The sequence below is a fragment of the Chelon labrosus genome (assembly GCF_963514085.1).
Source record: "Chelon labrosus genome assembly, chromosome: 22".
Lineage (NCBI taxonomy): Eukaryota > Metazoa > Chordata > Actinopteri > Mugiliformes > Mugilidae > Chelon > Chelon labrosus.
Window position 1 is genome coordinate 22,368,288 of NC_140355.1, and position 16,373 is coordinate 22,384,660.

The 16,373-nt window shown below is 42.1% G+C and overlaps 1 protein-coding gene across 2 annotated transcripts; it reads right to left on the minus strand.

Annotated features, from left to right (window-relative positions):
- Positions 1 to 682: 682 nt before the first annotated feature.
- Positions 683 to 12,766, minus strand: mctp1b (multiple C2 domains, transmembrane 1b). 2 transcript variants are annotated; one of them, XM_084572775.1, is made up of 20 exons: positions 11,546 to 12,766; positions 11,318 to 11,426; positions 11,098 to 11,240; positions 10,937 to 11,016; positions 10,228 to 10,351; positions 7,074 to 7,241; positions 6,862 to 6,992; positions 5,787 to 5,973; positions 5,601 to 5,694; positions 5,420 to 5,522; positions 4,673 to 4,775; positions 3,495 to 3,596; positions 3,175 to 3,249; positions 2,964 to 3,083; positions 2,775 to 2,879; positions 2,645 to 2,698; positions 1,905 to 2,014; positions 1,710 to 1,819; positions 1,312 to 1,409; positions 683 to 974 (listed from the first exon to the last, which is right to left on the minus strand). In XM_084572775.1, the coding sequence occupies exons 1-20, from the start codon at positions 11,573 to 11,575 to the stop codon at positions 900 to 902; spliced, it is 2,121 nt and encodes a 706-aa protein (XP_084428901.1). In that variant the 5' UTR covers positions 11,576 to 12,766; the 3' UTR covers positions 683 to 899. The 2 variants fall into 2 exon arrangements, with proteins under 2 accessions (XP_084428901.1, XP_084428900.1); XM_084572774.1 differs by having other exon boundaries at positions 10,937 to 11,240.
- Positions 12,767 to 16,373: the final 3,607 nt, after the last annotated feature.

Here is a 16,373-nt window from a genome sequence, read left to right on the forward strand (position 1 = left end):
ATAATATAATATAATATAATATAATATAATGAAAGTGAAAAATTAAAATAATTTATTTAAAAGAATTCCAGACCTGAATCAAAGCTACAAAATTGTCTTTAAATTGAAATAAACTGTCCCTACATTTACTTTTAGTCTGAGTTCAAATTTTGAGTTTTCAATTTAAATGTTTTTTATTTATTTATTATTTCTAGGTTATATTTGTCTCCATATAAATCTACCTGGACTTGTACATTTTTACCTTTTTTTAATATATATATATATATATTTTATAAACTCATCCATCAATCTTCTTTTAAAGTCGTAAACTCAGACACATTAATAATTAAAATAACTGCTGGCTGTCAGACAGTTTGTCCTGAATAATATTTAAAGGAGAAAATAAAAAAATGACAAAGAAATAAAAGAGAAATAACATAAAACTAATAAACCTGATGGTTCCAGGCCTCGACATTCGGTTAAACTCTAAAAGATTTGGCGGCGAGCTCTGCTAGCTTAGCTTAATCGCCATGGTAACGCTTGTTTTTACATAAAGGAGGAGCGGCAGCATGCAGGGCTGTGATTGGTCGGACAGGAAACTACATGCAGCTCCAAGACACAGAGGAAATAAAGAAGCCGTGAATGCGTCGGTCCCGTGCAGCTACATGCAGACACTTTATAACAGACCACATGAACATTCATCACAGTCATCGTCAACACGAGAAATAAAAGGGATTAAAAAACAGCTCTTTGTTGTTTTACTTTACAAGGTTTAGAAAATAAATCTGTGTCCGTCCACAGAAACCAAAAAAAAAAAAAACATCACCCCGACTCTTCATCATAATAATAATAATCAGAATGTACAATAAATATATATAAATAAGAAAGTTTTACAGTGTTCACAGTTCAAACGTGTGCAGCTAGCTCTGGTTTGTCTTCTTGCTGCGTTTGCTGGGACTTGGACCGGGTTCAGGCTTCAGCTCCCGATACTGCATCTGCACCAACACAACCAGGACCTGGATTAGTCTCTGGAGGCGTTCATAGAAATGATAGCTCCCTAGCCTGCGAGCTAATAGTAGCTCTTTCTAGCCTATCAGCTAATAGTAGCTCTTTCTAGCCTATCAGCTAACAGTAGCTCTTTCTAGCCTCCCAGCTAACAGTAGCTCTTTCTAGCCCCCGGCTAACAGTAGCTCTTTCTAGCCTATCAGCTAACAGTAGCTCTTCCTAGCTTCCTGGCCTCCTAGCTAACATTAGCTCTTCCTAGCTTCCTAGCTAACATTAGCTCTTCCTAGCTCCCTAGCCGTTGTGCTAAGTTCCTGTGAAGTTACCCACCACTTGATAGTCCGAGGGAACTCTGGAGAGGAAGTCCAGGAGCTCGTTGTTGTCGATCAAGTACGGATTACGAAGCTTCTTGGTGAATTTATTCACACCTACAGGAAACAGAGATCACTTCATCACTATCACATCCATCCATCCATCCGTCCACGAATCCCTTCCTCCATCTATACCTCCATTAATCCATCCATCCATCCCTCCCTCTCTCAGTCCATCCATCCATGAATCCACGCGTCATCCATCCATCCCTCCATCTGTCCAAACCTTAATAATAAATCTATCCATCCATCCATGAATCCATGAATCCATGCATCCATCCATCTCTCCATCCATCCATCCAATCCTCCCTCCATCCTTCCCTCCCTCCCTGACCCCTTCCCTCCCCCAGGTCTTACCCCATGCTAGTATGAGGTATCTGAGGGGAATGAGGTAGAGCAGGAAGGTGGCCAAACATAAGGCAGTGATCGCCAACCAGCTCAGAAAAGGCACGGTCCAGTTCACGGTGCTGCACAACCAAACAGAGAACAACAACATTAAAAAAAAAAACGTAACAGAATTAGAAGAACGTGAAGAACGTTAGCGACGCCTACTTCTTCATCCTCTCTCCAAACGACGCCACGTCGTCCAGGGCACTCTGAACGCTGACGAAGACTTCCTGGATGGCGTACAGTCTGTCCATGAAGCCCATGTGCTCCGAGTCCTGACCAACGACAAAGACACGTTCACACAGAGACCAAAACCTGATCCATGATTAGACCTGAGCAGACGAGATATCTTCACATAGCTGTTTATCATCCTTTATTTATAAAACTAAAAGATGGAGGGAGACATTACAGCTTGTTCTAAAATATGTATCATCTTCCCAAGTCTATAGATATCTGGATAGATAGAAGTTAAAAATCTAGAGTCTCTTTAGAGAATCTTTACATGTAACCTAAGCGACAGAGACAACAGCAACTGGGAGTATGGAGGAAAATGAGGGTTACTAATATAACCAGGGTTCTATGAATTCACCATTTCCCACAGAGAGAGTGTTCATGAAAAGTTTCAAAGACTACAAATGACAGAAGAGAAAGCAATGTTTTTGTAATTCCTCTCACTGCCTGTAGGGGGCAGAGGAAGCTAAACACTGCAGCTTTAATTCTTGAAGGTGTCACGGTGACCTGAATATGTCTGGGGAAATAATCTAGTTTGATAGAAATGTGCTTCCACGACTAAAACACTGACGATATCTCCAAACTAATGGAATGAATTGATTCAAGAAGTCAGTAGCGATGCCCCGCTCCTATCCTGGAGAAGATCTTTAGTTTTGTTTTTTAAAGGACTCTACCTTGTCGTCTTTATCATCATCGTCATCTTCCCAGTCAAACATGGCCTCCATGGACTGCAGCAGAAACAGAAACCACCATCAGTCAAGAGTCTGAGAGACGTTCACAGAAGCCGTGTTGGTGTTTTCTCACCACGTCAGCTGATTCCTTGCAGAAGAAATAGTTCCAGACGAGCAGCAGCACCAGAGCCAGCGGCAGCATGTAGAGCTCGAAGTTCCACACCACCACCACGAAGAGCTGACGACGGGAGGAGGAAGAGACGCTCAACAACACAAGACAACGCGTTTGGGTTTTTTATTTATGAACGGGAGCCGCTCATACCACGAAGGCGATGATGCTCCTCTGGGCCGACTCCCACTCGAAACAGCTTTTGATGTAGGCGCCGTAGCTGATCAGGACCATGATGCACCGCTTCACTCGGTTGAAGTTCTGCTGCAGCAACTTCACGAGGTGGAAAACACAAAAAAATCAAAGCATCAGAACTGGAGTTTAACCCAAACGGGCTGAAGTAGCAGGAAGTCAAAGCAGATACCTGTTTGGAGACTTTGGGTTCCTCCTCGATGTATTTCTGCTCTGCAGGCTTCACCGTCCTTAAAGCTGCTTTAACCTGAACAAACAAACAAACAAACATGCTCAAGCTAAGTTAACTCAGGCTCATCCCTTTATCCCCTACGCCCTCGTCCACGTTTAGCTGCGTCCTAACACCAAGGAGCCTGGACAGGCCTAACATGATGTCTTCCTTTATTTGTATAATGACAATAAAGTCTTATCGATCAGTTTTCTATGTTTACATGTGTTCTTCAGCCTCGAGGAGGTCAGGCTGAACCCACAGAGACACGACGGGACGCTCACCGTGTTGTAGATGACGTCGATCTCCAGGTAGATGGCTCCTTTGGTCAGACCCGTCAGACACTTATTCTTCAGCATGTAGCGCTTCTGCTCGCCGTTACGCACCTGACGGACAGACGGGACGGGTTAGAGTCTGGTTGGTGTTTACATGAGACGTTAATGAAGTTATTATGAAGTTTCAGGAACAACATCTATTTCAACGCCCGCCCTCCCTGTCTCCTTTTTTTTCTATTTGAGGAAGCTTTCTGAGAGTCGCTCCACAAATTCCTCTCCACCTTAAGTTGTGTAACGATCTTAACTCTTCTAGTTTAACTTGCTAGATTATAAGTTGCCGCTGAATATAATAATAATAACGTTGAAATGTCACAGTTCTTACATCTTCTTTGCTTCTTTACATCTTCTTAAAGTGATAGATAGATAGATTTTTATTTGTCACATGCACAGTTATACATAGTACAATGTACAGTGAAATGTGTTGTTGTACCTGCAGCCTGTAGTAAAAAGAAATAAAAAGAAAGAAATATAGTACTACAGTAAACAGTAGTATGCACACAAGGTAAGCAATATAAGTGTAATGTACACCAATAGAGAATTAAATATAAGAATAAAAAATAAAAATAAAAATAAAATAATAATATAGACTGAATAAAAATAAAAATATAGACTGGTAAACTTGGGGGGGGGGGGGGGGGGTTGTATATGTACATCAATTTACAGTGTTAGCAGCTTCATGAATAAAGTGCAGTGATATTTAAGTCCAGTTAAGGCTCAGAGTTGAGCAGGCGGATGGCATGGGGATAGAAACTCTTCTTCAGCCTCTCAGTCTTTGTCCTCAGGCATCGGAAGCGCCGGCCTGATGGCAGTAGAGAGAAGAGAGAGTGTCCGGGGTGACTGGGCTGTTTCAGGATCTTTGTGGCCCTTAACCTGCAACGCTTGGTGTAAATGTCCTGCAGGTTGGGGAGGGGAGTTCTGGTGGTCCGCTCCGCTGAACGGACCACCCTCTTGAGGGCCAGGAAGTCCTGCCTGGTACAGTTTCCCATCCAGGTGGTGATTGGACGTTATTAGTAAATGAAACATTAAATGTGTAGAATAAGTCCCAACACTTAGCTAAATGTGTTCAGTGTTTTCAGGACACATATCCTGGGATGTCATTCATTCATTCATTCGTTCATTCTGCTCACATTTAATAAAGGAATGGCCACTTTTCCCAGGAAGTCTGCGCTCCTGTCTCGGTCCTCGTCAAACACGGTCACCTCCAGCACCGAGTGAATGTCTTTCACATTACTGAAGAGAGGGAAGAGAGGGACGATGAGTGGTGTTCACTTCACGTCTGATTTAGCTTTCTGTGAACCGACACCTCGTTTAAAACCAATGCTTAAAGAGTGACTCCACCAGTGTTAGTGCTGCACTTCACTGAATGACAAGTGATATTAAAAGAACAAGGCTAGTAGGCTAGGAAAAATAACTCAGCTTGGAGGCTAGGAAGCTTGGGAGAGCTACTGTTAGCTGGTAGGCTAGGAAGAGACACTATTAACTGGGAGGTTCGGGAAACTATGAAGAGATGAAATTAACTACGAGGCTACGAAGCTAGGAAGAGCAGCTGTTAGCTAGGAGGCTCAGGAAGCTAGGAAAAACTACTATTAGCTTGGAGGCTAGGAAGCTTTTAAGAGCTACTATTAGCTGGAAGGCTTGGAAGCTAGGAAGAGTAACTGTTAGCTTGGAGGCTAGGAATCTAGGAACAGCTACCATTAGCTGGGAGGTTACGAAGCTAAGAAGAGCTACTATTAGCTTGTAGGCTAGGTAGCTAAGAGTGTAGGGCCTCTACTGAGTCATGCTGATGGATCTTCTGTGTGACCTTTGAGCTTCGTTTTAGCAGTTAGCAAACAACAACAACAACAACAACAACAAGGACACTGAGGTGAACTCACAAGGTGAAGGCTTTGTTCCACTCTGGGTTGAGATTCTTGTAAACAGTGTGTGTCTGCAGTCTGTCGTTGTTCAGCTCCAGAACACAGAAAGGATCACTTTTACCTAAAAACACCGAAACAAGTGATTAAAGCAAAACATCTGTAGGCAGAGAAGTTGTTGTGTTCTCCAGATGTTTCTTACCGGTTACATCTGCAGCCATGAGTCCTTCCGCCCTCAACACCTTCACCTGCACCACGCCCACATCTTTGAGGTGAGAGAAGGACTGCTTCACACCCTGGAGAAGGAACGTGAGCAGAAACATTGAAGCTGGAATCAACATTTAACCCAAAGGTAAAATAAATCAAATCTGGTCCGAGTGCTGCTTACGTATCGTTTGTGGATCTCCCTGCGCTCCTGAGGGTCGTCCAGCGGCGTGATGGACAGATCTGCGATGGAGACGGAGGCCGAGGCAGTCAGCGTGACCAGCAGCACCAGGACGCCCTGGGCCTCCTCCAGAGGCAGCTCCAGGTGATGGGTCTTCTCCCTGGACAGGGTGGAGAGGTCCAGCTGGCATCTAGACCACAACACACATTTAATCACAACCAAAGTCTGTCTCTGGGACATCTCTACATATGATCTTGTAGAAGTCTTTGTTCTCCAGGTCTGAAATCTAAAAACTGCTGCACAGAAGTTTGTAAAAGTTGTGAAACCTTGAAACTTTACTGGTAAACTTTTCAACACAAGGGACGAAACTGTGAAATTGTACTGAGTTTGGTCATAACTCTTCTAATTTAACTTCAAACAGATCACCAGTATGGAGGAGAGGAGATGATGGAAGCTTCTTTGTCTCTAAAATAAAGAAGAACCTTTCTTTCCTTCCTTCCTTCTCTTTCCATCCTTTCTTCCTTCCTTCCTTCCTTCCTTCCTTAAATAAATCAGATCTTAACATGTGAGAGTCTTTCCATCTTGTTCCAACATCTGGATCATGTCTCCAAGTCAACCAGCAGCTGTTGATGGTTCTGATCCAGCGGTAGGTAGAGATCCATTAGAGACAGCAGCTGGTACAATATTCTACTGACCACATGATGGCGCTGCTGATTTACAGACACACAAACTGAGATCAGATCTCAAGTGCTGGCTGGGGACGCATGTGGAGACACTTTTAGATTAAGACCAGGTAGATGGACAGGTGAGACCAGGTGAGATGTGGATTGTACAAGTACAGAGAAGAACGCTCCATCCAGCTGCAGAGGCTCAACATGTCTCACCTGTCGTCTTGTTGCCTCTTTTTAATTGTTGCTCAACTTTTAATTGAACTTGTTGTTAGAAGTTTCAAACAATCATAGAAGCTGTATAAGCATGGCGAAAAAGGTTTCGGGTGCACATGTAAACTGTTGTAGATGTCACCCACCAGGGGGCGCTGCAAACAACAGGTCTCTGACACCCACATAGAGCGACTGACCGTCCCATGAAGTCGTCCCGTCTGCTGGTGTCTTTGTCCCACACGGTGATCTCCAGCATCCCTCCAGCCTCCTCATACATGTGCAGGTCAAACTGCTCCCTCCACTGAGGATTCAGGGTCTTCTGCACCACCTGAACCAACACAAACATTCAGAAATACGCCTCAGCAAAACATCAACGTGTCTCCCCGGTGGTCCATGGCCGACGTCCCACCTTGCTCTTGTATTTCTGGGGTCCCAGCCTGAACTTGACGTAGGGGTCGCTCAGACCATTGGTGTCCGTGGCGATGAAGTTTCGACCTTCGATCAGCGCGATGCTGACGATCCCCCTCCACAGCTGGGACTTCCGGTGCACCTCAGAGAGTCGCAGTGACTGCTGTTGCTGGCCACACAGACAAAGAGGTTTATTCATCACATGGCAGGAGAACGGACGACAGGCAGGACTCTGTTCTCCATAAATATAGAAATGAGAAATTATAAATAAAGGCTGTCATATACAGATTTAAGTGAAGTTTCCTGAATGTTATCAGGCCAGAGCACCCGGAGAGAACCCACGCAGACACAGGGAGAACATACAAACTCCACATGGATTAGAACCCAGAACCTTCTTACTGTGAGGCATCAGTGCTAACCTCCACACCACCATCAAATCAGCGAATAAGAAGATACCCAGTTTATCCTGACAACATCAGGATGGAAACAGTTTGAAGAACAGAGTCCTGACTTCAGCCGGTGGATGGCAATGATCAGACCTGGAAGCCAGACCAACATCCACCGCCTGCAAATATTTTGTGGTTGAAAGTTTATGTGGAGTCTGGGAAAATGATTCTGCTCCAGCAAAGATCGTTTGGGGGCAGTGATGGAGCATAGACTGTATATAAATATGGACACCACGTCTCCTCTTCCTCTCATTGGTCAAACTGACTCTATTTTCCCGGGGATACGGGCGGCGCCATCTTATGAGTTTGGATCCAGAGTCTGATCAGTACGGTCTGAGGGCGGAGCCACGTGGAGCCGTGATATCGATGCCCCGCCCACACTTCCTCCAGACTCACTCACATTTTAGTTTAATTAATACTACGCTCTGCTCTACCTCCACCTGTTACAAGGAGATGCTGGATTATACACTGGACTTATTAATTTATTTATTACAATTCTCATGGTCCCACAGGACTGCTTTACATGTGGTTGACATGGCAACTGGTGGTCGCCATTATGTCACATCCTGTTTCCATAGCGTCAAATAACTAAAACGAAACATATCCAAAAAGACTGACACTTGAACGTTCATTAACATTATATTAACTACCTAAAATGACAGAAACCAAATTGAAGTGTATTATAGTTTGGCCCAAGTCCCACCCACTAACATGGAGGAGGTGGAGCTTATGACCTATACTGCAGCCAGACACCAGGGGGAGCTCTACTTGATTTGACTTCACTTTAGAGGAGCAGTTCTGCCGTCCATCTTTATACCGTCTATGTGATGGACAGATGAGTACGAGAGAACAACTAAATGTCTCTGATTGGTTGGAGGACTGTCCAGCTGATGCAGAGGTTTTATTTTATTCTCTGCATCAGCTGAACCACGCCTCATAATGAAATCCAGATGATACCAGACTCTGATTCTGATAGGAAATGACACATGTCCATACAAACCAAGAATGACCTGAACCACATATGTCCAACTACAAACACAGACACCAGGACAGTGAAGCTGTACACACAGGTGGTGGTGGTGATGATGATGATGATGATGATGATGATGATTTACCTTAGTGGATCGTTTCCAGGACCTCCTGAGCAGCATGGTCTGAATGTACATTAAAATACATTATTTAAAATGAAACTATTGTAACTGTATTTATATTAAAGAACAGATGAAATCATTTTAAGCCACTAGTGGGAGCTATAGGACGCCTGTGTCTCTGACTACAAGGAGCTAAAGCAAAGGATGGAGGGAAGGGAAAGGGGTAGCTTTAATTAATCTCCAAAAACCAAAGCACTTTTTTACGTGTTATTGAGCCTCTGGTCTGATTTCAGTTTGCCTCATATTTATTCACCTCCATCTCTCTTTCCTGCTGCCATTTATCACTGTGGCTAAGACTTATTATTAATTTATATCCTGAATAAAACATGAGCGGGACGGACTGAGGATGCTGGAAGCTGTCCTCTGATGCTTGACCGAGGATGGAAACAGTGATTACACCTCAGCGGACCAAACAAAGTCCAGGACATTTCATATTTATAAAAATAAGTCCGGCTTGTCGTTCTGTTTGCAACATAACGCCACCTGGTTCCAAATGATCCTTAATTACCCAATAATTATAATATAGCAGATTTGTAAACTTGAATTTTGTTGTCGAAGAAAAAAGATTAACAAATGTCCACAACCTGCACCTGCATGTGTCCAGAGGATCTAAAAAAATATGTCCCTCAGGAGAAGGAGGAGACCAAAACGGGAGCAAAAAGGAGAGCAAATATTGAACTCATTAAGAGAAAACAAACTTATGTAAAGAAAAGGCAAACAGCTGCTCATTTACATGTAAAGCACTTCATTTATCTATATGTGCAACATGTAGATAAATAACGTATATTTAATTTGCACCTTTTCATCTGTGAGACACTGAGATCAGAAATCCGTCTTTGTTCATCTTTATTTGATTGAGATGAAGAAAGACGAGGCGTTCATATCCCAGAGAGCAGAGTGATGAGTTAAAAGGTGGTTTCACTAATTATTACCTAATGAGGCTGACAGGGCTCTGCACTACAACGGGAGGTGAAGCTAGAGGGAGCCACTAATCACTGCTACACTCACTTTATCCACATAAGGCTTCCAGCGATACGTCTTAACCTCGCTCTGCTGCAGGAAACACAAACACGGCTTTTTACTACAGTCTCATAAAAGTCTGTGTTTTTATACCAAACACCTGCAGAGATGTAAAATTACTCAGGTACTTTATTTGATAAGTATATAGATTATTAATTATTTGATTTTGATCATCTAATTTTAATTAATTTATACATTTTTTTCATATATTAGAAATGTATTAATTTATTTATCTATTAATTTTATTTTTGGGAATTTTATTTTATGATTAATGCTGCAGAAATATGCTTAAAATCTTAATAACAATTTAAAAATAACATCTATACATAAATAAATACATATGATGCTTTATTTAATTTCAGTATAAATGTTTTCAGGGACATTTTTGAGACTTTCTATTATATTTACGTAAATTAGAATTTTTATTTTATATTATTACTACGTGTGTGTGTGATAGAGGGAGAGATTAAAACATTAAACTGTAGATTCATCTGTTAAAACATTGACTCTCAGCCTTTTCAGTTTGTGCCAGACGTACCGATGAGTCCCGTCGCTCATCGATGGGACTTTCTTTAGGCGTCAGATTGACGGCCAGCTCCAGAGTACCGAGGTCCTGGTCGGGACACTGAGGGTCCTTCAGCTCCAGAGTCACAGGGATCGTCCTGTAACACATTTTGGACCTGCTGGTCACAGATGTCTTCAACAAAAAGACACACAGCGACTACAAAAGGGTCCAAACAGGCACAGAAAGTTACAATACAACTACAAAGATGCACAAAACAACCACAAAACAGGACAAAAAAGACATAGAGACACACACAGACCAACAACATGCAAACTATACAAATACAGAGAGACACATAACAGCTGTACAGAGAGACGCAGCACAAGCAAAGTGATAACACAACTCCAAAGAGACAAAACAACTACAAAGAGACACAAAACAATCACAAAGAGACACAACACAACCACAAAGAGACACAAATCAACCATAGATGGACACAGGAGGAGCATAAATAGGTAGAGAACAACTACAGAGACATAACACAAAGTGTTTGCAGCTACAAAGAGACTCACAACAACCACAGGAGGATGTATTCTTTGGAGATTTAACAACTGTTACTGCCAGCCGACCTTTCCAGTCACACTTAGTGCTAAGGCAACAATGTTCTGTTGTAATATGAGAGTTTTATTTATAAAAGAGACAAACATATGAGTCCAAATGTGGCCATGGACATGTGACAGACCTCTGCTGCTCCAGAGACTCCAGGTTGAGAAACGCTGAACCCATGAAGTCATCCTGGCGGCAGAAGTCGTAGTCGAACACCTGCAGGAGAAACAAAAAACCTCCAGTGAGTGTGACGCTCGGTAACAAGAGTTTCCTGAGTGTGTTTGTTCCCGTTTTTACCTTCACATACAGCGGCTCGCTCAGAGTGTCCGTCACTAACGACACTTTCTCGTCCCACACCGGGTTGAGGTTTTTGTAGATGGTTTTGCTCTTGAACACATCTTTGCCGGCCAGCTTGAACTTGACGTAGGGATCACTGGTGCCTAAAAACAACACAAATGAAGTCGTCACAGACCTCACAACGTCAAAGAAAGAAAAGAGAGAAACTACACCGCCGCACCTCCTCGGTCTCTGATGGCCAGGTTGTTTCCTCTCTTCAGCTCGATCTCCAGCTTGAACATCCCTGAGCTGGGGGCAGAGACCCCCGATGAACACGGAGCTCCAACACCCTGTTACAGAAACAGATGCATTAATTACAAGAGACAGTCAGCGTGCCCACCGCAGCACTCTCAGAGGAAACTCACCGACATTTCTCTACACGACACTGAAGCGTAGCCCTCTACTTTACCTCTGCATCCACTGCTAACCAGTGAAGCATCTCATACAGCTCGGTAAGTCGTCCCCGATGTAAAAACTGAAAGGAAACTACATGCGAGAAGCTTCCTCCTAACCGACCACAGGACTGTTGAGCTGCTCGTTATTTCCCAGTTCTTGTACTGCAGCATCAGAGCTCAACACAGTGTGGCACAACAGATATTTAAGATCTGATAAGAGTGTTGCAAGACAGGAAGAAGGCTTGCAACAGACTGTCGGCTGTCTCACCTGCAGCAACTACATGTTGGTACATTTACAACATGCAGCTTCATTTATAAAATTAGCCAACACAAACACAAAGCACACAGGGATTAATAAAAGCAACAACAAAATAACACAAAATGACGACAAAGATCCAGAAAAACAACTAAAACGGGACAAAAACTTCAACCAAGAGTCAAAAAATGACTGAAAACGACTACAAAGAGATGCAAAGTTACAACGAAGCCACAAATTATAGTGGAGAGATTCACAAATGATTACCACGAAAAACCAATGGACTACAAAGAGATGCTAAATTACCAAAAAGATCCAAACCAAACAACTGTAAAGAGACAAAAACTCAAACTAAGAGACACAAAACGACAGAAAAAGACACAAAGAAACCATTGCAAATAGATACGAAATAGTAGAAACGTCCTCAAAATGGCTACAAATAGTCACTAGAAGGTGACAAAGAAAATGACAATAAAGAGACACAAAACATCTAGAAGAAGATAAAAACACACAACAGAGCAGCAAAGAGACACGTCATTACCACTAAGGAACAAACCAAACAGCTACAAAGAGACAACACTTCAAGTAAGAGACACAAAATGACTGAAAGAGACAACAAAGAGTCCATAGATGACTGTAAACAATAAGACATAAGCACACAACACTACAAAGACACACTAACAGACAAAAAAGAGACACTAGAAGGTGACAAAGACACTCTAAATTACTACGAAGTGACGCAAAATCCACCACAAACATACACAAAACATCTAAAAGAAGACCAGAGCCGCAAAGATAGACAAAGAGTTGGTGGAAGGTAAAAACAGATCCACAAAATGACGACAAATAGACACTAAATGGCACCAAAAAAAGACAAAATTCACTACACAGGGACACAAAACAACCAACCTACAGGCAGAATACAAAGAGACCTTAGAAGACTACAAAAATACGGCAGTAGACTACAAAGAGACACTAAATTTACCACAAAAACAACAACAAAAAACAATTAAAAAGAGACACCATAGATGTATAAAGATGGACGGAGGAACTGCTCCTCTAAAGTGCATCAATGCATCAAGTGTCAGCTTTTTGGATAAGTTATCTCTGGAAAAATAGCATCAGTTTGGCCAACGCAAAGAAGAGGAGATGTGTAGTCCATGTTTATATACAGTCTATGTTCTACACAGAGACACTGCAAAGAAAACATTGAGTACAAGGAGTTAAAATATGAATAGTGAAACTACAGAGATGTGAAATCTGATCTGACGATGTAGATTCTGAGAGCACAGAGTTGAGACGCCCTGAAATGTGACGCATCAAAAATGTGTTTTTTACTTAAAGTGGCCCCTGTGATGTTTTATTTACTGCTCTCTGTGCAGGTTGAAGCTGATCATATGTCGTTTATCCTCGGCTGCTTTTATTGCTGCAGATTAGAAACATGACCCCATATCTGAAAGCCTGTTCCGGCCTGAATGTAAGAAACCGTGATAATCAAACATTAATCTGTTTATTCTAAAAGCAGGAGAACAGCTGCTTCCTGTCAACTCCCACTAACAGAGACGCTCCCATCAGTACATCTACAATGTGATCATAAACGGACAAAAGACCAAACCACTGGCCGCCGCCGCCGCCGCCGCCGCCGCCTTCTCGCCAGAGTCCAGTCAAAGAGGTGGAGCTTGAGGACACCCACCTGTCACTCAAAGCAGCCACGCCCCTTAATTCTGCAGAAACCTTAACAGAATTAAAACAGGCAGAGCCCGGAATCGCTATTCAGTTAAAGATATTTTCAGTATTCTGTGGATCTCCGTCACATGCCCACTAATCTGTAATCTCTCGCATGACTGGTCTTGTGCAACTAGATTTCCTGTTTGTGTTGATGATTGTGTCTCATCTAGAAATAACATTTCTGTACAACTACATTATTTTTTAAACTATGTTTAAGTCCTCAAAAACCTTTCACGAACACTTTCTAAATTCAGTTTCATATTGTTTTTGTCCAGATATATGGTGAATTCATAGAACCCTGGTTACATTAGTAGCTCAATGAACACGTCGTCCATTCTGCCAGTTGCTGTAGTCTCTGTCAACAATCATTGCTGGTTTCATGCAACGAATTTCAACAGACACCAGAGTTTAGACTTCATCAGCTCTGAGGGCGGAGCCACGTTATCGATGCTCCACCTCCACCAGTTACAAAAAATAAATGTTGGATTATACGTTGAACTTATTTTTTTATTTGTTTTGTCTACCCTCACGTTCCTATGGGACTGCTTCACATAGCGGTTGTCATGGCAACTGTCAATCATCACGATGTCACATCCTGTTTTTAAAGAGTCAAAAGAAACGTCTCAGAAAAATAAACACTTGAACATTCATCAACATGTGACGTGTTATGTGACGTGTATTTTAGTGTTTTAGTTTGGCCCAAGTCCCGCCCACTAACATGGAGGAGGCGGGGCTTATGAACTATACTGCAGCCAGACACCAGGGGGAGCTCCACTTGCTTTGGCTTCACTTTTGAAGAGTTGTCATGGCGTCCACTTCTTTTACAGTCTATGGTGTGAACCAGCAGCTTAGACCAAAGTCTAATAAAGAAGATCTGTCCAACCATCGTTAGCCATTCTCATTTTCTCCGTCACTACTTTCGTCCACCGTCTCTGAGCCAATCATTCCCCCGTCCATGTCTCCATGGTTCTCCCATAAAGCCTTCATCAGATGTTCCTCCAACCACCTCCAGACTTCATTTACTTCTCCAACACCTCCAGCTTCTATATCTACCTTCATCTCCTGGGATTCGGCTTTAACCATTGAACCGTACATGCTCATGTTTCATCTCATGAATATTCACTCTGATTAAAATCACCGTCTCGAGAAGCATCATTTCAGCTTCTACCTCACTCAACCACAAATCCGTTACACACACACACGTATTATGAAACAGATTTCCTTCCCACGGCTGAAAACCTGTGAAGTGTGTCAAGCGCTGCTCTGGGGTTTTGCAAGTTGTGGAAATTCCACCGGGTCTGAGTCATAAAGAGAGTGAAACCATCCCGTGCAAGGTGAAGAGGTTATGTGGTAAAAATAAATAATAATAACAACGTTATGTGGCCTCCGTCCTCGGCCGGAGGCAAGTGGGGTAAGACCAGTTAAGACTGATGATGTTAAATAAGGAGATAAAGTCTGACCAACGGGCTGTTGGGAGGAGAGGAGGAGGAGATCCAGGTCAACGTTACCACATAATACCATCTTATACACAGATATGTTATATGCAAACATGTGAGCAAGCAGCAGCAGCAGCAGAATAGACTCCATCTGGAATTTATTATGAGGCGAATACTGCAACCAATCAGAGCAAAGAAGCATGTGACATTAACTGTTAGTCCTTTAAAGTTATTTCCTGTTAATATCTTTAACAGATGCCAACGTCAACTCTAAACATCTCGCTTCTCCGACGTCTGTCCATCACCACATTAAGCCCCACCCCCAAATGATCCGATTGGCCCGGCAGATCTTTGCAGGAGCAGAATCAGTTCCCAACGGAGAGAGAACAAAAGATTTGTAGTAGTTGTGTACTTGGCTTGTCTTCCAGGCTGTGATCATGCAGATTTAATGAAGAGATAATGAGTCATATTTGTGTTAGGAACTTGTTCAGCTGTCCCCAAGTCACAAAAATAATAAATAAATAAATCATTAACCCTTTATGGGACGAGGAACCACAGTTGGTAATTTCAGTAAATGTGGTCTGCAAGGTCCTCTCTGCTTTATTAGGTGCTAAGAAGAAGAAGTGTCCTAATGTTGTCTAATGTGATAATGTGAATGTTGAGTCTGAATCAGCTCTAATGTTATAATGGTCTAAATACATGTTTATATTTATTTACCACTTAAAGGGGAACTACTGTTTTTTATAACCTGGACCTTATTTCTGGCATAAAATACGATTGTTTTCTCACCCATATAACTTTGGTGGTCATTCCTGCCTGTGGCCATCAAACTTTATAACTCCTCCCGCTGAGTGTTAGTCACTCACCTTTAACACTTCAGATGCCGTTAATTTATTTGCAACCTCTTACCTCTGTATTTTGTGAATACTTGTGCAATATTGTTCTTTTACTTTAAAATGCATCTTACTTATTTTTATATATTTTTGTACAACTTTTATTCTATTGTATTTGCTCTGTTAACTAGCAACTGTCACTTTATGGGAGCAACAACAAAACAATTTCCTTGAAGGATTAATAAAGTATTCTGATTCTGATTCTGATTTATAGTCGTTCGGAAGATATTTAGATCAGTGTATATCCATATAGTGGGAGTGATTGGGGCACCGAAACGCAGCCTCTAAATAACGCATTATCTGCCACGAAACTCATTCATTTCACCAATATTTTGTTATGATACTGTAGTGCTATTCCCCGCTGAGAACCATCTGTTAGGACTTTGGAGCTGAACATTTTTGTTGAAACGACCAAAAAGTAAGATTTTAATCTATTGCCCTGATTTTTTATTTATGTTTGCCAACTTGGGGTTGGGGTTATAAACTCAAATATGGCACATTATCTCCTTATTTTTTTTTTTTTATGTAT